The sequence below is a fragment of the Copadichromis virginalis genome, linkage group LG6, assembly GCF_057382275.1.
Source record: "Copadichromis virginalis isolate Kocher_CV1m ecotype Utaka linkage group LG6, C_Virginalis_male_GT1.1, whole genome shotgun sequence".
In the NCBI taxonomy this organism is placed as follows: domain Eukaryota; kingdom Metazoa; phylum Chordata; class Actinopteri; order Cichliformes; family Cichlidae; genus Copadichromis; species Copadichromis virginalis.
Genome location: NC_140623.1, coordinates 28496641 through 28517821, shown reverse-complemented (window position 1 = coordinate 28517821; position 21181 = coordinate 28496641). Strand labels below are relative to the sequence as shown.

Here is a 21181-nt window from a genome sequence, read left to right as displayed (position 1 = left end):
CTCTTTCAAGGCGTCTGAGAAACTTCACTTTTTTAATCTAATCATGTACTTTTTTATTTTTTAATGTTTCAGAAAAACAGCCTGACATTAATTGCTGAAGTTCTCTATGAGTCAACACTATGTGAAAATATATGTAAAGATCTAATATAGCCAACATAGACAGTTATCCTTGTAAAACTCAGCTTTTTGAGAGTTGCTGAATTGCTGTTAGAGCTGGATAAGTACCTGTTCAATCATTATTGAATTTCTTGGTGAAATTAGTGTGACTTGCATTTCAAAAGATTTATTCTGCCTTAAACAGGATCTTCGTCGAGAGGCAGGTTTTATTTAAATGCTTTTTTGAAAAAGACATTGATTATCACTGGCCCTGGCAAATGTGCCTAATGTAATTTATTTTGCAAATAAATGTTTGTTCTTCACACATTGTTAACTTAATTATTGGGGGTGGGGTGTGTGTGTGTGTGTGTGTGTGTGGGGGGGGGGGGGGGGGGTCAGGAATGTGATTATGGATAGATTTCATTTACCATTAGTATCTGCTCCCTTTATTCTCCCTCCCTTGTTGAATTAACTCGCCTACTTTTGCCAGAAATTATGAATAATTCCAAATTCCAGAGTAAAAGAGCAAACCAGACATACAGCAGCTAATGGTTGCCATGCTTCTTTCTAGAGAAAATGATGCAGGACAGAGGGCCAAAGTCCACTTTGTAGACTGATTCTTGAAACTTATGGGTATTATAACTATGGGAAGTAAAGGAGCTCCATATGTCGGATGAAAAATAAAATAACAGAATTTCTAAACAGCATTCGTGCATTTCCATCGTCCAACGTGTGCAATGTTAAATCAGTGGAGTTGTCACGGTGCGGCATGGCACACCGTGGAAGGTGTGGGGAAGGAGGACCCAGGCGCGGTGCTCTACGTATAGACAGTGTTTATTTACAGAGGGTGATATCAAACAACAATAAATCCCCGTGTTTCTCCCCAGACTCCCATGTCGTGTCCTCCAAGTGCTCTCTGCTCCCGTGTCTGCACTCCCGGTGCTCGCTGCTCCTTAAGCCTTCCACGCTCCTCCTGCGGGAAACAATAGCGGCAGCAGTCAGGACACTGAACAATGGCAGGCATACACTACACGACCAAAACCTAAACTGGGTAACTAACGTGGAGTCCCAAGCAATGATCCTGCGTCGGTGGGAGCTCCAAGACTCTCCTAAGTAGCTCCCCCGACGAGCCCTGATCAGCGGCAGGTGTGTGGCTTCGGGTGTGGCCAGTCCTTCCGCAGGGCCACACCCCTCAGGCCTGCAGGTGGCTGAGCTCCATCCTCCAAGCATCCCCGCAGACATAAACACACACACACACACACACACACACACACACACACACATCTACAATCATGGAGGAGAGCAGCAGCAATACATATAATAATAATAATAATAATAATAATAATAATAATAATAATAATAATACATAACTGCTCAGGGATCCTGGGTCGCCCAGTCCCAGGACCCTGACAGTACCCCCCCTCTAAGGGTCGGCTCCCGACGACCCCAAAACCAAAACAAAAAACAGCACAACCAACCAAGGGCGGGCGGCTGGGGGAACCAGGACGGAGGGCCAGAACCAAAACAAGCAAAAACAACAAAACAACAAACCGACCCAGTCCACAGTCAGAGTCAGACCGCGCATCCCGCAGCGGTGCAAAAAGAAAACGAAAAGACGCCACAAACAGTCACAGGCGGCCCATCAACACAACAAGAGAGTTCAGGGGGCCTACCTCGAGCCCAACGGCGGCGACGTAGCAGCTTCGGCGGACGGCCCCGGGTCCGGCGGCAGCAGCAAAACAGTCCAGGGGGCCTGCCACGGGTCCGGTGGCGGCGGCGCTGCTCCTCCGGCGGCCTGCCACGGGTCCGGTGGCGGCAGAACGGTTCTGGTGGCCTGCCACGGGTCCGGTGGCGGCGGCGCTGCTCCTCCGGCGGCCTGCCACGGGTCCGGTGGCGGTGGAACGGTTCCGGTGGCCTGCCACGGGTCCGGTGGCGGCGGCGCTGCCCCTCCGGCGGCCTGCCACGGGTCCGATGGCAACGTCGCTGCTCCGGTGAGCAACAGCGAGGCGTGGCAACAGGTCCATGACGCGCCGATCGCTGACGTGGACGCACCGGACGTGGACGGCGAGGAGGCCGCGCTAGACGTGGAGGTCCCTCCGGTCCGCTGACCTCCTCGGCCGGCAGCGAGAGCTCCTCCTCGGCCGGCAGAGCGAGCTCCTGCTCGGGCATGCCGAGCTCCTCCGGCTCGCCGAGCTCCTGCTCGGGCATGCCGAGCTCCTCCGGCTCGCCGAGCTCCTGCTCGGGCATGCCGAGCTCCTCCGGCTCGCCGAGCTCCTGCTCGGGCATGCCGAGCTCCTCCGGCTCGCCGAGCTCCTGCTCGGGCATGCCGAGCTCCTCCGGCTCGCCGAGCTCCTGCTCGGGCATGCCGAGCTCCTCAGCTGGCGGTGCGGGCTCCTCCGGCTCGCTGAGCTCCTGCTCGGGCATGCTGAGCTCCTCCGGCTCGCTGAGCGCCTCAGCTGACGGTGCGGGCTCCTCCGGCTCGCTGAGCTCCTGCTCGGGCATGCTGAGCTCCTCCGGCTCGCTGAGCGCCTCAGCTGACGGTGCGGGCTCCTCCGGCTCGCTGAGCTCCTGCTCGGGCATGCTGAGCTCCTGCTGCAGCTGGACGAAGTCTGAGGTTTCCCGAGCTTGCACTACCCCCCGGGCTTTACGCAGGGTGCAAAGGCAGGCGGAAACTCCCTTGAGCTGGCCGAGGTAGGGGTTTCCCTCCAGGATTGCCTCGATGGCGTTTAACCCCACCACTCTTGCCCTTGTGTTGGTGGTGTGAGTTACCCAGTCCATCAGGCGTTGGACGCGGGTGAGGTCGCTCTCTCCGGACAAGGCCGCTGGAGTGGGCAGTGGAATGGAGGCTGCTGCTGGTGGAGAAGATGGCTGAGCGTGTGATGTGGATGGTGAACAGGATGAAACGGTAAGCGGTGAGGTAGATGTCGCGGGGGATGATTCAGCAGGTGACGGCTGGATCACTAGCCGGGCGATAGGCTGAGGTACAGCGACCAGCTGGGCCGCGGGCTGCGCTTTGGCTACCGGCTGGGCAGCTGACCGTATAAACATAGCCCCAGAGTAAACAGTTGAGGTGAGTGACGATGAATTGTCCATATGACTCACCACAGCCGGCTGTTGAGATGTCTGTGGATTTAGCTGCGGTGAGGAACGCTGGCGGCGCGAACGTCGTTTCCGTGTCGGCGTCGGGGCCGGCGTCTCAGGCAGTGAATCCACCAGCTGTCCGAGCTGGTGGGCAGCCTGAGGAGGAGAGTGGAGGTGGAGGGTGGAAAGTAGGAAGTCCAGGACCACCGCATTAAGGGAGTCCACCAGCCAGGGGAATTTAAAAAGCATCTCCTGCAGCCGCCTCTCCACGGCGTGACGCAAACCTTCCGCAGGCTTCTCCCACCATAAGTCACACATGCGGTACACTTTGTCCATAATTTCCCTCCTGAGCCTCTCCTCGGAGACCGCTGGGTCCATAAGTGGCGGGATCATTCTGTCACGGTGCGGCATGGCACACCGTGGAAGGTGTGGGGAAGGAGGACCCAGGCGCGGTGCTCTACGTATAGACAGTGTTTATTTACAGAGGGTGATATCAAACAACAATAAATCCCCGTGTTTCTCCCCAGACTCCCATGTCGTGTCCTCCAAGTGCTCTCTGCTCCCGTGTCTGCACTCCCGGTGCTCGCTGCTCCTTAAGCCTTCCACGCTCCTCCTGCGGGAAACAATAGCGGCAGCAGTCAGGACACTGAACAATGGCAGGCATACACTACACGACCAAAACCTAAACTGGGTAACTAACGTGGAGTCCCAAGCAATGATCCTGCGTCGGTGGGAGCTCCAAGACTCTCCTAAGTAGCTCCCCCGACGAGCCCTGATCAGCGGCAGGTGTGTGGCTTCGGGTGTGGCCAGTCCTTCCGCAGGGCCACACCCCTCAGGCCTGCAGGTGGCTGAGCTCCATCCTCCAAGCATCCCCGCAGACATAAACACACACACACACACACACACACACACTCACATCTACAATCATGGAGGAGAGCAGCAGCAATACCAAAATACATATAATAATAATAATAATAATAATAATAATACATAACTGCTCAGGGATCCTGGGTCGCCCAGTCCCAGGACCCTGACAGGAGTATTCTTTATGTTCCTCCTCTCAAACCTTTTTCTCTGTGTCATAGGCTCCACAAGTTCATCAGTGTCAGACCACTGGCTAATCAGGCTGACGGGGGACAGTAAGAGAGGCAGTCTGGTGTCTCATGCATCCACCACCTGTCCATCTTCCTTACCTGACTCTCCAGAGTCTCCAGTCTTCCTGGACAATGGCTTCAAAGATGAAAGAGGTAAAAGGACCATTGCTGTCAACAGACTTGTGTTTTATTTATAATTTGTCTAAACGTGTTTGGTTTTTATTTAAAGCCTAAAATATTTCCCTCTTTACATAAATGCCAGGTGGATTTGAGAAGAGGCCATTTGTCAGAGGTCTTCAGGGGCGCAGCATGAGCCTGAGAGCCCCCAGCAAAAACAAGGATACCTTGAGCAGAGTGCTTCCAATGCGCTGGTCCTTTGGTTCCAAGGACAGACGAAAACCTGACCCAGTCCCTCCCCCTGAACCTGATCCAGCCCCTGTAGAACTAGTACAGTACTTGGAATCTGGTCGGCGTCCCCGGTGCACAAAGGATCCGATAGCGACATTAATGAATGAACCACGCAGCACAAAGGAAGCTGCAAAGAGCCGTGTTGCAGCCAATGTTCGTTCGTCTAGCGTTGGAAGTATAAGTTGTGTGGGTAAGACAGGGGAGGAGCCGCCATTTCTAAAGGTCCCAGAGGGCCAGAAGTGGCCATCAGATAAAGCAGCTAGTCTGAGACGTAGCAAGGGGAGCCAGGCTAAGGATGAGAGCACTGTGAATATCAGGAGCAGCTCCAGCACTAACACTCTAACAAGGAGGAAGGATGGAAGAAAACAGAGCTCCTCCAAATCTTCACAGGATACTGAGACAAAACAGAGATCCAGTACTGGAGTTCAGCCCAGCTACAGCACACCCAGTCTCCAAGATGGAACTCTGAGAAGACAAAAGGGAGACAGGGCTGATAGGGAACGCCACAGCACACAAGAAGAAAACTCTAAGAACAAGAAAGCAGACGTGCCTAAGAGCCATGACGGAATACTGTCCTTCTTTAAAGGTAGCTTCCTGAAGAAGGATAAAGATTCAAGGAAACCCACTGAGGATGAGTCAGGGAGAGCAGTAGTTGAAGAAGAAAGCAGAAGGACCTTGTCGAGGCCATCTCTGTCCAATGGAGCAGCAGGAGGCCGAACTGGAGAAGAAAGAGGCAAGTCCAAAAGCTCAGGCCATGTGGTTAATGAGCAGGTAAACGGTAAGGTGGGGCACAAAGCAACTGAAATCAAACGTTCCCAGAGCTCCACCAACATCCCAACAAAAGCAGAGCAGAGTGTGCGTAGGACAGCATCTTTGCACCGTAATGGGATGTCAACAACGCCAGCATCATCACGCAGTCTGACAAGCGACAAACCATCTCACGGCACCTTGCAGAGGACTCGTTACAGCACAACCTCACTGGGGCGCAAAAAGACAGTCCCCGAGTCCAGCTTCTAACACAGAGACACATAAAGCCTTTTTCCTGAAAGAAAGTGAAGGACATGAAATCTCCAAGATCAAAGCAATAGTGCTCCATTCACAGTAATACGCCTTTTTTGTTCCTGGAAAATTAACAGAGTCAAGTAGTTTGCTCCATGTAAGACACAGAATAAATGAAAGGTCCTCTAATGCTCAAGAGGACATTAATGAGCAAAATTAGGTGATATGACCTGTCCATTAAATATGACAGAGAGTCCTCCTCCATTCTATTTCTACGACCCAAATAAGTGCCTGATCAGCCGATATGCAGTTTAGACCAATTGGTTTGTGTCAGTTTAGAACTGAAAGCACGCAGCAGCACACCTACAAACATACTGTACGAATATGTGTCTTATTAATGTAGTGTGAGCGTTGGAAGTCGCCACTCTGTTGCGAACTCTTACGGTTGCTGCTTAGAATGAAGACACACTGATTGTGTTCATTTATAAGAATGTATTGTGTCTACTTGATAAACGGTGGTGCTTTGAGACCTAAATCTCTGAATAATGTCAACTGTTTATTTTTAATGTTTTTTTTAAAGCACAGTATGTTTTATTTTTTAAAGGATTGATTTTCTTTCTTTTTCCTAAATGACCCAGTGTGCAGCAGCAGTTGATTCAGTGATTTACAGCTGACTAAGCAAACATTTTAAAAACACTATTGTCTACTGTGAAATGTTAAATGAATACACTATCCCTTAGTGTATTAGTAATAACAGTTGGATATTAAACTGTTTGTTTTCTTCTATTGCTACTTTCATGTACCCACATCGTCGTGTTCCTTAATGTTAAATAATTGTTTCCCATCCTTTCCTAACACCGATGACTGTCAACAGTTTAATGTCACCATTCATAGAGGGGAGGACCACAAAAAGCAAAGCAAAAGAGAGTGACTTCTGCTTGTTACTAAAAAAAACCCAAAATAATGTGGACACACAAAATCCTGTCTTATTGAAGCTGTGATTGAGAGAAAAATTCTGCCTCTCTGGGAATCATTTTTGATTAATGTACCTCCAAAATTGAAGGTCTGTAAAATTACTGGTTACTCTTTGATAGCGGCTGTTTTTTACCAGAACATGACATTTACTTACTTATGAAATAGTGACTATTTGGCCAGTAGGGGAAACGGACAGAATATACAAGGCATGTAAGGTTAGGGAGCAGTGTTTGTTATTCTAAGTAAAGAAAATCTATTCTATGAATCTATAGAAGAGAAATAGAGTATGCATTATAATATGCATTTTCCTTTATTTATAGATTTAATGTCTATTTACTGTTGAAGTAATGTTTTTGTTTATTTTTTAAGTGTGGCACAGTAAATACATACATAAAAAAACATAGTGGACAAGAATTTTATGTAACATTAATTTCTATTATTTAGGCTAAGCTAATTTAGCTTATTTAGCTTAATTAGCTTAAATAGCTAATTTAGCCTAAATCCATCCTAATGGTTTTGGATATTTTGCCTGTCCACATGTTTTATATGTAGAGGCAATATAGTATATTAATATATATTATCACACTCTCTTTTTGTTTTGTACAAAGACTTTTTTTTACCTTGCTACCTTTTCAAATATATAAACATCCTTCTTATTTAAATTGTTAGTTGGACTGCATTTGGGCAATATAAAGTAGAGCGAACTGCTTATCAAAAAAATTCAAGGGCAACTTCCAAACATCTGAACGCAGCATAATTATTTAATCCACCTTATCTAGCTGTCCAGCAGATCAACATAAACTCACACTGCAGTTAGAAAAAGCCTTTCATAATGTGAAATAATATAATTTGATGTTAGGTTTATTGACTTCACATCAACAGCACCTTGGTGCTCACCCCCGCAGCCTTCGAGATTATGAATGGCCAAATATTCTGATGAAGTATTTCTATCAAAAATCCAGTTTATTATTGAACAAATACCTTAGTGCAATCCTCTCTTTGTATTTATAATCACCATGAATATACAGCTTTCTTCTATTATGTAGGAATTAAAAAGCAGTATCTCTTTTATTGTACAAAAATGTCTACTTTTACTTAATCTTAAAATCTGAAAACCAATGATAATATTTAGTAAACTATCAGGCTATCCTGATAGCAAATAATCTTATATTTATGCCAAATACACATGTGCAATTATTTTTTCCTTCTTTCTTGACTATAACTTTACATCAGTGGGTTATATTAGAGAGCCCGTATTAGAGTATGGAACAAGCTTTTCTATTTGTGTCTGTGTAATGGTAGAAGGAGGTTTTTTTTGTTATTAGCAGAAGTCTGTCAGATTGTGGAAAGGTACATCTAAGAGCTTATGCACATTTGACCATGAATATTGTGCGATTTTGTTTTGTGTTTTGAAAAGTATATACGGTTGAAGTAAACAGATTGAGGCCTAAAAGCTTCATTTGCTGCTATAGGTAGCCTGTCGTAGTGCCTCTGTTAGATGCCACATGTCGAAACGCTGGACCGAATGTTGAAGTACAATCGAGGAGTTAAAGCAAACTCTTATGGAAGTAGGTTTTCTATGCACATGTCACAAATAGAGAAATCTTTCTGTCATTGTTTTGTTTACAAGTCAGACACTGCATTTAATATTTTTTATGTCGTTATCAAAAATTCAAACGGCTGTTTCTTATCGTCACTTACTTCTAAGTTGACAAATAAGTTATCTGATGCAAGGGTTTGGTAGCTCTTCTAAATACTTCTGTGTTTGTGTTAAATGTTTTGGACAGATCTGAGTTTACCTGTGAAGACTATTTCCTTCCTCAGGAGCTACGTGAGGGATGTCAGGCGCTTAATTGCACATTTATCACTCCAACCCACCCCCACCCACGTTCCTATACTCCCATTTTAAATTCCTATCATCAATGTTTGAATTTTCTTTGCTTTTCGTAGTTTTCTCTGTGTTTACAAAACTATTTTTTGTGGCCTTGAAGGTGCCTGCCTGGGCTTTCACTTCTGCAGATCTTGTTTTGAGCCAAAAGAAAAATCATGTCGACAAATAATTTAGTGCTGATTAGTTATAAGTTTGGTAAGAGATGTAACTTGACATGGCAGATAAGATTTGTCGGTATTTGCTTTAAAATATTTTATTTTTTTAAGGGTGTCTTCTTTTTAACATTCGTTTGCATTTCTTTATTTGGTAGGGGGGAAAGAAATTGTGCCAACATTCAACTAGTCAAAGTTGCAGGCTTCGTTTTCTTCTGAAATGTCAAAAGGGATTGGTGGTGACTTTGTTTTGATGATGGCTGCTGCATTTATGTCCTCAACAGTAATTCACAAAGACTGCTCAAACACACAAGTAGCACATTCAACAAAAAGGCAGAAATTGCTTCAATTAGAGAGCTAATAAAATGACACAGGTTTGTGCTTTTTACAGACATGCTCTCCTCAGCAGACTGACAAGTATTCCTTTGTATTTAACATAACAAATGCAAAGATTCTTACAATGTGGCCTGTGGTATACAGTAAAATGTGTGAAATATTTCCTTTCAACCAGTGAAACTGGCATAAAGCCCAGGAGGTTATTGAAACCTTTGCAAATTCTCAACCTTTACATCTAAATACATTGTGAAAGTATATTACAACTATCAATGAAATAGCCGGTGTGTTAGATGTGAGTCTGAAAAGTCTGTTTTGCTTCTCTCAAACCACATGTGGCCACATACATGCATAGTTTATCAAACTGAGCACTTTTATGTGGTAAGAGATGTTTTTATATGCAATTTTTCTACATTTTCTAAGTAAAATCTCTGTATATATTTGTGGATACACGCAGAGGGGGATATGTGCGCGCGGGTGTGTGTGTAAGAGAGAAATAAATGAATAAATATGGACACAGAGCCTGCATGGTGTAGTGTTTGGGATTTTCCATTGCATTGCACAAGGTGGTTTTCACTACAGTTTCTGCTTAAATTGTCCTCTGTACATGATGGTACATTATATATATATTTGATATATTATATTTTTCAGTACAATAAAAATGTGTTATTTATTACTATGGTCTTCAGTAAGCCACTTTTAAATGCCTAATAAAAAAAATATGAAGTTTTAAAATTGAAGATTTTATTACCTGTGGGACAATGCTTTTAATTTATGGATTTTCTTTTCTTTTTTACAGCAGAAACGTAGACAGGAGACATACGCTGAAAGATCAGATGCCATATTGAGGTTATGTAGCATGACCGATGAACATTTGGGACAAAAAATGTGTGTCAGTACAAGAAATTGCCACTAAAATGTACCCTTTAAAGTGGATTGTGTCATCCTTAATATGTGAGTTTTGGGTAAATAATTTAATTTCACAATTAATTACAAAAGAGAAAAACTCAGAAGTGGCATATGTGATACGCATTCAAACTAATGTATGCTAATTAATATTTAATTTCTTGTTTTTATTTCATCAATGAACACTCCAATTTTGCAATTTGAGCTTTGGTAAAAAATGCACTTTTTGCAAACTCTGGTATTAGAATTAAAGTTATTAGAAATGGTAAATGGCCTGTATTTGTATAGCGCTTTTCTATTCCCTAAGGACCCCAAAGCGCTTTACACATCCAGTCATCCACACATTCACACACTGTTGATGGCAAGCTACATTGTAGCCACAGCCACCCTGGGGTGCACTGACAGAGGCGAGGCTGCCGGACACTGGCGCCACAGGGCCCTCTGACCACCACCAGTAGGCAACGGGTGAAGTGTCTTGCCCAAGGACACAACGACAGAGACTGTCCAAGCCGGGGCTCGAACCGGCAACCTTCCGATTACAAGGCCAATTATTTAATATGAATAAGAAGGCTGCAATAACTCCAATAAGCGAAGCAATTGTATCAAAGCATTTTTTTCTGCATATGAGGACTGTTCATCCAAACAACCTCGAGCTCATGTCCCAACATGTTTGTCTTACATATGTGAAGCTGAATACCAATTAAGATGCTGTAGATGAAGAACAGATGGATAGAAATAAAGATACTTTTCCAAATTTCCCACGTGTGGGACTAATAAAGGTTATCTTATCTTATTAGCACCAACCTCTGTCATCAGCTTGGCTTTTCTTGGCTGCTATCCTAAGTCTAACCAATTCATAATTGTAAGTCTACCATCAATTAGGCATCAGTGCCACTGGTTGACCACCAACAGAAAAAGACCCAGATAATGAGACCACCTGAGTTTCATCAAATTTGGTACTAGAATTACACTTTGTCCTGCCAAATCTGACATACATCAGATGAGTAGTTGTCAAAACGGGTTAAAAAGAAACAGGTATATAAGAGTTTGGGGGGTTTTCAGAATTGCTTCTGTTTTTATATATTTATCCTATTGAAAATAGCTGCATGCAAAGAAAAAAGCTGAAGTAAAGCGAACCATGCTGTGAGCCAGGCACCTGAACATTGCCTCATTAATGGATAGATTCTTAAGAAGCCAATGACAAAGGCTCAGAGTGCAGCTGATGTGATGGAGGAGATGATGGTGCTGGGGATGTGGTTTTTCTGCCTGCTGTTTTTTTTTTTCTTCTTTCTTCTAAATCTCACTCTTATTCGTACATTGTTAAAGGCCTCAATGCCTGTTCAAAGCAAAAAAGAAAAAAAATGAAAGAAAGAGAGAGATGACTATAAAATGCGTAACATGAAGCAGCTTTTTTCCCATAGTATTACATCATAAAAGCCGTAATAGTCTTTGATCAGTGTATATGTTAACTCCCAGCCAAAAGGAAAATAAAGCTTGTGTCTTCAAACGTATTTTCCACTACTTTTCAGTTTGTTGCAGAAAAAAATGAGATTATCTCATAGCCTGAGTTGCAAAAATGTATTATTTATTTCTTAAATCATATAAATTTCACTTCTCATGTTCACAGTGTAATGGCCTTTATGCCTTGTCCCTCAGGGCATATACTGTAAATGTACCCACTGGAAGTAGGTGCTAATATTTAATGCTGAACTATCCCCCCCACCCCACCTCCGCCCAGTTAGAAGCATCCATTCTGTTCTCTGTATGTGAAAGACTGGAAAAAAATGAGTGTGTGGTAAGATGTCTGTGAAGGTTCTCAGTCATCCAGGTCATCGTAGTAAAAGGAGCTTGCAAAGAAAAGCATCTGGACTTCTTTAAGTTGGGGTCCTTTTGTCCCTCTGTGGGGGGTTACTCCCACTAGGTTTATATCTGGGACTCTCCACCATTTGACCTTAGAACTGAAGAAGCTTCTCGGATGAGAGGTGAAATGTCTTCAAGCAACTTAAAGAAGTCCAGACGCTTTTCTTTGCAAGCGCCTTTGAGTGTGTGGTAAGTTTTAGCATGAAATACAGAGTACAGAGATACAGCAGGAACTTTACCCCTTCATGCCAGAAATAAATGTCTTATTGACTATTTCAGTGAAACAGTCTGTTTAGCATTTAGCATCAGTTGTGCACTGTGTTTTAGTCAGCAGAGCATGGACGGATATTGAGTGCATAACACTCCTCATGCAGACCCAACACACATGGGTCACTAGCTATGTCTATAACAGTTACTTGAGCAGCACTTCATACCATTACATACAGCACTGATTGTGTAATTTCCTGTGATACTTAAATGTGTACAGCTAGTATAGTGTGTAAAACCATGACAACTGGAAACCTCTGGGACCTAGTAGATGGATTGCTATTCATGATTTTTTTTTCTACAGATTTGAGTGATTCTCTGACCCTTTCTCCAACTCTTCCAGCAAAATATTGTCAAATGTTTAGTAAAACATTTTTGTACAAACACTCAATATTGCTGACTTCTGATCTTCTCATTTTCATCTACCAACATCATAAGGGAAATAATGGGGGTGTTTTTTCTAGGGTTTTTTATGGACTTGCAAATGCTGCTCTACAGACTGGTGTTATGATTCATTTAACTATAATTAACTGTAAATTATATCAATATGGGTTTTGCACTGAGAAAAGCAATGATTCTTGCATTTTGCTTTTTTGCACACAGCCACATCACCTAGGCTTGGATGTTTATGTATATCCTACTGTAGTTTGTAAAATATGTATCGTTTTCAACTATTGCCTGTTGATGCTTTAAGAAGTCAGCAATTTGACTGCATTAGTTCCTGGACTGCTCGTTTCCAGCTGACTTTAGTTTGTCTTGACTAGCGCAGGATAATAGTTCTACTTTGCTGGAGCACTGATGTATACCAAAACTTTAAAAAGCCATATTCCAGCAAAAACATTATGCACAGTTGATTTGAATTGCATCATTTATGTTAATTGCACTTGTAAGTGAACAGAGAAACAACATTTTAGTTTGTTGATTTAATATTTTTTATTCTTTTGTTTCACGATTTGAAGAAGTCTGTATTTGGAGTTGTTCATTGGCTTTCACACATAAGATTAAACTTCTGGTTCCATTAACAAGAGAATATTCTGACAGCACTTATATCAGTCCAGTCATCACTGGCAATTTTAGAAGCTTTTTGCTGCAATTCCAAAACGACGTCTTCAGATCTGACAAGAGGTAAGTGACATCACTTAACTATTACTGGTTTAGCAATCAGGAAGCAGCAGGAGATAATGTTCACTGTTACTACAGAGAAGTAGTCACTTAATGTGTCAAACACTCCCTTTCAAAAGCCACATTTAAAAAAAACAACTATTGTGTGAAGTACTGGAAGGCGTGGTGAATTTTGGGGGGGGGGGGGGCAACTGCATTATATCTCTGGATATTTGTAACCATACTGTTGTGTATCTGCTGCTATATTGTCAAGAACAAACATTTATCTGTGTCCACAAATCCTGATTCCACCATTTGAAAATGATGATTTGGATGATGTGGTGGTGGTTTTAGAGTGGAGAGAAATCAGTTCATCATCTATCGCACTAAGGATGGAAAAATTATAGTTATAAGATCATCAGAATCAGAGTTATGACAGTATGTAATGATATATTTTTAAAGATTTATTGTTGCCTTTAGCAGTGAAGAATAGACAGTACGGAGCCCCGCAAGGGACATGGGAGAAAAAATTAAGATAAACTTTTGCGAGATCTCGCAAAATAGACTGCATCCTTCGCAGGTCGCATTTGAAGGCCGAGTCCTTTGTTACCCAACTTATCCCAGAATTCATAGCGCGGCCCAGCCAATTCGTTTCTAACAATGGCGGCAGCTACTTATTTTTAATATTACTCTTTCTGGGTCACAAAATAAACTTTTAAGATATTTTCAGGCGTGAATGTAGCTGTGTAAATTTCAAATATCTGCTCGGTTTATCAAGACATCACATATTTCCAAAAGTGCTCCGACGTTTTCGGAGACGTCGAGGCCCGCACTCCTGGCACATCGTGCCTCAACCTCCCGGTCGGCTTTGAGCTGGCAGCCTCCAAAGGATGCGCCCAAAACATTTGCAAGATCTCGCAAAAGTTTTGCAAGCACTCGCAAAAGTTCATCTTAATTCTTCATGCCATAAATTCAACAAGTTGCTGGAAACATGCCATAGAGTTTATGGTCTGTATTTACATGATAGCACGGCTTCTGCAGATTTGTCAACTATGCATCCAAATCTCCCATTCCAGAACATCCCAAGGTGCTCTATTAGATTGAGATCTAACCACTATGGAGCTCATTTGAGTACAGTGAACTCTTTGTCCTGCTCAAGAAACCAGTCCTAGGAGATCTGAACTTTGTGAGATGGTGTGTGCTGCTGGAAGCGGCCACCAGAAGAGAGGTGCACTGTGCACTAAAGACATGGACATGGTCAGCAATAATGTTCAGGTAGGCTACGGCATTCAAACAATGCTCATCTGAAACTAGAGTAAATATCCAGTGAGTTGTGACCATACCATATGAATGTTGCAGCAGAAATCCAGAACCATCAGGAAACATTTTTCTAATCTAAACGTACGATACGAGTGTGTAACGGTCCTGGGTGGGTGATCCAGTGTTTTAATTATTATTATTATTATTATTATTATTATTATTATTATTATTATTATTATTATTATTATTCTTGTTCCCTGGTCAGTCGTGTCTAATGTGGCTCCTGCCTCTGTGCTCCGTGTTCCCTTTGTTTAGTGTCAAGTCTGTGTTTCTGTGTTTTTCTTCCTGTTTTACTTTTTACTTTGACAGTGCTTTGTCTTATGTCAATGTGTCTAGTTTTGCTTCACCCTGGTCTCGTCATGTTGATTGCGCCCAGCTGTGCCGCCCTCATGTGTCTCATTTCCTCATTTCCCTCAATGTATTTTAGCCCTGTGTTTCTCTCTGTCAGTGTCACGTTGTCCCCTTACCGTGCTATGTGTTTCTCCTTCCCTGCTCCCTGAGATCTTCATCCCTAGTTTCCAGGTTTCCCAGTGTTTTTGTTATTAGTTCCAATTTTGAAGTTTTGTTTTGTTTTTGCAAGTTTATTGTTGTGAATATTATGCAAGTGCAATAAAGCAGCCTCTTTAATTTATTCCTCCATTGAGTGTTTTGCGTTTGGGTCCTACATCCTGCCTGCCACACAGCTGTATCATGAATGATTCAGGGAAGCTCACTTATGTCTGATGACAGTGATACTAAAGTGAGTTGTTGAGGATATCCTGAACCCCTTCTCCTGAGTCGCTAATCGCTGATTAGATATTTGCAATAGCAAACAGTTCAACAAAGTGATTAATGAATTTATACATCTATACTCATGCATTGTCAGGGTTGGGGGAGAATGCTCATACTTTCTGACTTGAGAGGAAGTCAGACTGGGAATTTCTGATTTCTAATGGAACAAACCATCTTTACTGACCTGTTTTTTAAAATGCTGGTAAAAATCGACTTATGTCTTTAACCCAGTGGTGCCAGCCGTGGCACTCCTGCAAGGTTACAAAAATTGAGAGGTGTAGGACCGGTGCAGCTTTTGCCATGCCACTCATGAGGGCAACAGTGGTGAATATAATGGGCCCTTAAAGCCTCTTAGATTTCATTCATTCCAAATGATCCAAGGTTGTAGAGCTCGTTTGTGAACTTCAAATTAAAAGCCCAGAAATTAAAGTCACTATGAAGAAAAACAGCAAAAAAGAGGGCTTATTATCTCTATAATTTCGTGATTTTCATTTAATAATAACCAAGAAGCTGGCTTTACTTCCAAATTTGAATCACTGTATCTTAGCTGCCACTGATGCTGAAATTAGTAAATGCTGCAGAGAAATACAATTTGGTACATTTAGTACATTTTTAATAGATTTTTACCCCTCAAAAAACATTGTCTTGAATTAAACAAATTTTAATTGAAACAGCAATGTTTTCCCAGCCTTAAATTGTGTCTTTTTAGCTTACCTACCTCACTTGCTATGATTCAAATGGGGTTTAGATATCAACATTATCTCACACACTATACTCAACTTAGTACAACAACAAAGGTTGTCAATCATGCTGTTTTCATGCTAATGTTTTCTCATCCCAGTGCTACAAACATTACTGGTTGAAGTATTGTTGGTAGCAACAGATTTTAAACACAAAAACACATCTATATAAAACATCACTGAAAAACCTGCATATTATTTTATCTACCTGTAGAAATAAGTGTTTTTGTAAATTTGTATCTTATCACATTTATTAATATGCCAATATTACTCTTCTTCGTAGTTGCACTGACTATGCTACAGTCAGTAATCATAGTACCAGAGTATTATCAGACCAGCTGAGGTGCACTGACTGTGCTGCCTATGCTACACTGTATTAATGAGGACATTATTAATGAACATGTAATAATGCTCCATTCTGAACAATATTGAGAGTTTTGCAGAACAACTCTGAATTCCACAGCTTAGTGAGAAATAAATGAGGCTTCAGTTCATGAAAACAGGAATCTGGGAGTGAAGCAGCGGGCAGATGCAGTAGACAATGGCCTTTCATTATAAGTCTAATAACTATGTTCGCTTTTTGAGCACAAAACAATTACACCTCGGGACGTGTGGATGCATTAGTCGTAATTAAGTCTTCAGACATGTCAAAATATTAATTTGTTCCGACAATATAATTAAGCTTGTGCCTTTTTGAAAATTAGTCTGGAACATGGAAGGCGGAGTTTAAGATAAATCATATATGTTCAAAAAAAGATTTGTATTGGGCTCCAGCGTGTCCTCATGTCCACAATCCAAGTCTCTATTCTTGGTTACTTGCTTATCCATTAATGAGCAAACTCAGGTTATTAAAGCTTTTGATTCCAGCTCTTGTGTAGATTTTCTTTGATGTAAAGTAAACTCAAGATCTGTCCTTGAGCTTCAGCAAAACATCTTAAGGAAGCTGCATTAGAGCTGTGAATAACTGGAATTGTAGTACTTCACATGTTAGTGATCCAATATATCTATATCTCACACACACACACACACACACACACACACACACACACACACACACACACACACACACACACACGGGTAAATTAATCCAGTTTAATAGTTTCATGCAAATTGTGTTTATTTCTGTTGCAATAAACATATTATATGTAAGTGTCAATGTTTGCATCACAGGGTGGGTCACAATTTATTGTAGCCAGTAGTTTGATATGATGATGGTTTGTTCTTGGTTCATATAGAATATGACAAGATCAACAGTTATACCAGAGTTTCTTAGCCTCAGTCTCTGGACCCTACAGGGAGGTATGTCAACTTACAACTTGTCACCTCTAATTGCTGTAATCCAGTCAGTTTCTGGAAACTGGGTCACAGTGTAGAAAAGGTTGAGAAACCCCGAGTTGGAATATTTTTACAGCATACACACAAGCAAAGATAGAATACAATAACAAAGACAGCTAAAATACAATATAATTTATTAAAAAATAAACAAAATGAACAACACCTAAAAATATTTGACATGCTAATTCATCCAAAATACCACCTCATTTAAATCAGGGGCTTTGAATTATTATTGAATCCTAACAAAACTTTACATTTCTTCGCATTGCCCTTCCTCAAGAGTAAACACTGTTAGCTTTTGATGTTTGGTAATATCATGTCCAAAGTCTCTTTGTATTTAATTCACTTCTCCACAGTGTTTTCCTCTTCTTTGGCCTCATAATGATGATGATCATAGCTCTCAGTTGCATAACAATAAAATTCAAAGCTACATGCAACGTTGTAAAATGACAGTGAAATCGCACCAGAACTTTATATCATCCCTGTGTATGAGTTTTTAACAAGGGTGGTCGATTTTTGTGATCACAGCATTAAATATTTCTGCATAAAGTGCTACAAAAAATAATACTTACTTTTAAATTGGTCAGTAGCTTAACATGACTTTGATTTTTGTTTTACTCCACGAGCATAAATATAAATAAATAGCATAAATACACATAATAACCAAAAGTACCATTAATAACTAGTGTAAAAGATAGGCAAAGAGGAAAACAGGTAAAGTGATCACTGCTGGGTTAAAACCTTTTTTTAGATGTGTTTTTTTTTTTAATCACTTGAGTTTTCATATGAATGAGAAGCTCTAAGTTGTAGTGGTTAACACATGAAAGAACCCTGCTCAAGAGCAGCAGGAGACATAAATCCACTTTCAGGGCATCAAAAGCTGGTGGACTCCTCCTGGTCCCGAGTCTAGATAAATGACGGGGCATTTTGGCATAAAATCTGTGCCAAATATATTCTGATCCATCTGCTGTGGTGACCCCTTGGGGGTGAAGTGAACAGCTTTTGTATATGAAGAAGAAAAATAACAAAATAAGAAAGCTAATATTTGCCTTGGCTATGGATGTGCAAGCTCATATTAATTAAATATGTGTTTCAATGAGTTCACATATTGACAGTAAATATCCCTTTCTGACTACACTGGTTTCTATTTTTGAATAAATGAATCAACTGTGTTTCTGCTAATTAATAAAGAGCAGCACACTTGTAAGAGTTTAAAACAACAACAACAACAACAACAACAACAACAACAACAGCAGTAGTGTAAACCAACAGAATTGTGCTTGGCAAATGCATATGTAATTAATCAAGGATCATTTAGGACTGATATGAAATATTGCTCCTCACAGAAAATTTGTTCTTCGTCTGCTGCCCCATGACCAGTTGCTTAGATACAAAATAATGAAATAACAGATATTTTTATCCATGGAGTCATTCTGGAGCCACGTTGGATGGTATCATCTCCCTGCAGGCTGGCTCCTGCTGAGCCTGTTCAGGTACCATCCTCACACTGACACTGCCACCATCTGTGGTGCTCGGGTTCACCACGCGGAACTTCCGATGAGCTGGCCGTACAGCTCTAAGAAACTGCCTCTTAAAGGTCTCACTTAGCATGATATAGAGAAATGGGTTAATGCAGCTGTTAGCATAGCCCATGCTAATTGCAATATTATAGGCATAGGAGAACGCTATGCTTGGCTTCTGCACCCCCAGGTGCACCAGTTGGAGGATATAGAAAGGAGCCCAGCAGATAAAGAAAGCGAGGCAGATGGCCACTGCCATCCGGGTCACCTTCCTGGTGCGCACTCTCAAACTCCGTGGAGGCAGAGGCGCCACACTTGTGGACATGTGTTGGAGGATCTTGAAGAATACCCGACAGATAATGACTAAGGGTATCGCAAAGGCCAAGAAAAACTGGTAAAGTGTAAACCAGTATGTATCTGTAACTGGATCAGGCAGAAGCAGAGCACAGGCCACTAGCCCATCTGGGAGAGGCATCAGGCCGGCATACATCCACACAGGGATAATGGTGAGTAAGGACAAAACCCACACCAGCCCAATGACCAACACAGCCACACAAGGCGTGCGGACATAGTTGAAGCGAATGGGATGCACAGTAGCTAAATAGCGGTCAAAGGTCATTGCAGTGAGGATATAAGTACTGACAATCTGGCTGTTGGAATCGAGCGCAGTGATGACCGTACACATCGCGGCTCCAAAGTGCCAGGTACCGTTGCCCAGCAACTGGTGAATGAGAAATGGCATCCCGAGGAGAAACAGAAGATCAACAATTGACAGATTTAAGATAAAGATGTCTGGAACTGTTTGCTTGGCTCGACACTTGGTCTTCTTCATAATGGTGTACATGACAATACAGTTCCCAATGATGCCCAGAAAGCAGATAATGCCAAAGATGACAGGTAGGATGGCACCACAGTGAAGAGCACCATCTTCAGCTGGAGACCAAAAAAGGGGGGGAACAGCAGTTAATGTGGAAATATTACAAATTAGCTTTACATCTTAAAAATACACAAAAATACAATTTAGAACTGTACGGATACAGCATGAAATACAGTATATCTAAGTACCACATAATAAAAGTAAGAATTTTAATAAATTTAAATTCATGTCCAGGCAGATCTATTTGCTTTACACGTGTATATATCTGCCTATGGTGTCTGCATGCCTTTTTTGTTTGTTTGTTTGTTTGGTTGGGTTTTTTTGCTTTACTACTGCAGCAAAGTCGAAGACAGAGAGGAATACAACAAAATACAACAGATTCAATATTATTCTAAAGATACAATTAGAGGTCTAAAAGATCTGTTCTTGTGTTCCAAACTTACAAAATCCTGTTTTGAGAACATATTTATGTCAGTATATTTATGTTTGGGGTTTTTTGTTGTAGTTGTTTTGTTTTTTGAACCATGTGAGGGACTATTGCCTTAATTTAGTTAGGCTTGCACTAATGTTTTTCTTTATTCATGTTTCCATTTCAAACGTATTATTTGGGAAATAGTTATGCGCTCTAACGTGAATTTGTGGAATAGGTTTTCAGACCTCAAAAACACAAGATAATATGAAATAACCGAAGATAAAAGAAAATTACAAGAAAGGAAAACTGAAGCATCATTTTATGTTTGTTTTGTTTTGTTTTACATTAATGTTAGACGATTTACACCTCAAACAACGTAGGTCTATTGGGCTGTAATACTGTTCAACCTACCTGTTGTTGAATTGCTGCCATCGATTGAAAAATTTGTATTGTTAAAAAAATCCATGGGGTAAAATCAAAAAGTACATCCAAGTTAAGATATGGCGCCGTTATGACAGGGTGGGCTTTCCAAGTAAAAACATCTGGAGCAGATTGCAGCCGAATCCTAAATTACCTTCTTTCTGTAAAAGAAATCAGCACAACCGTCGTGTTTCTCTCTGTGCGCGCATCAGCGCGCTCTGCGCCCTCAGTGGTAATAACGCAGCTCCTCTGGGAGTTACTGACACTGAAGAGTCAGTGAGAGCATCTTCACTACCAGTAAGCGACGCAGTGTGGAGTTGCGACTGCGCTGCAGGTGTCAGATTAAATAACATTGCTGTGTGCGCGTATGTGTATGCGTGTTTATAAATGCGTAAAAGTGTTTCCTTATTAATGCGTGTTTCTCTGAATCTGTTTTAGAGTTTAATTTTTCTATTACCTTCAGTACTTTAGGGTTTCATGAAAAGCAGAGAAAGAACAGCGACTTATGACTCAAAGTTAAAACACGTAGCTTTGAAGCGTTTCAGAGCAGTTACAAACAGATAGGTTCCTACACTCAAAGTCTGCCACTAGATGGCTTTGTTGCCTGTCATTTGGCCGATTCG

The 21181-nt window shown here is 41.8% G+C and overlaps 3 protein-coding genes across 3 annotated transcripts in view; 1 reads left to right on the top strand and 2 right to left on the bottom strand.

Annotated features, from left to right (window-relative positions):
* The window catches only part of usp43a (ubiquitin specific peptidase 43a), a 132030-nt gene extending 122325 nt beyond the window's left edge, over positions 1-9705 (top strand). Inside the window, exons 15-16 of the mRNA XM_085459704.1 lie at positions 4263-4424; positions 4534-9705. Coding sequence (XP_085315830.1) covers positions 4263-4424; positions 4534-5696 — 1325 coding nt within the window. The 3' untranslated portion in view covers positions 5697-9705. The remainder of the gene's footprint in view (positions 1-4262; positions 4425-4533) is intronic.
* Positions 1669-3899, bottom strand: LOC146708012 (uncharacterized). Its single transcript, XM_085460907.1, has 4 exons — positions 3878-3899; positions 3118-3790; positions 2054-3048; positions 1669-2011 (listed from the first exon to the last, which is right to left on the bottom strand). Exons 2-4 carry the CDS (start codon positions 3586-3588, stop codon positions 1669-1671), a joined length of 1809 nt encoding a protein of 602 aa, XP_085317033.1. The 5' UTR covers positions 3589-3790; positions 3878-3899.
* Positions 9706-18680: 8975 nt separating the features above from the next.
* Positions 18681-20764, bottom strand: mchr1a (melanin-concentrating hormone receptor 1a). The gene is made up of 2 exons (XM_085460906.1): positions 20550-20764; positions 18681-19782 (listed from the first exon to the last, which is right to left on the bottom strand). The coding sequence occupies exons 1-2, from the start codon at positions 20602-20604 to the stop codon at positions 18758-18760; spliced, it is 1080 nt and encodes a 359-aa protein (XP_085317032.1). The 5' UTR covers positions 20605-20764; the 3' UTR covers positions 18681-18757.
* Positions 20765-21181: the final 417 nt, after the last annotated feature.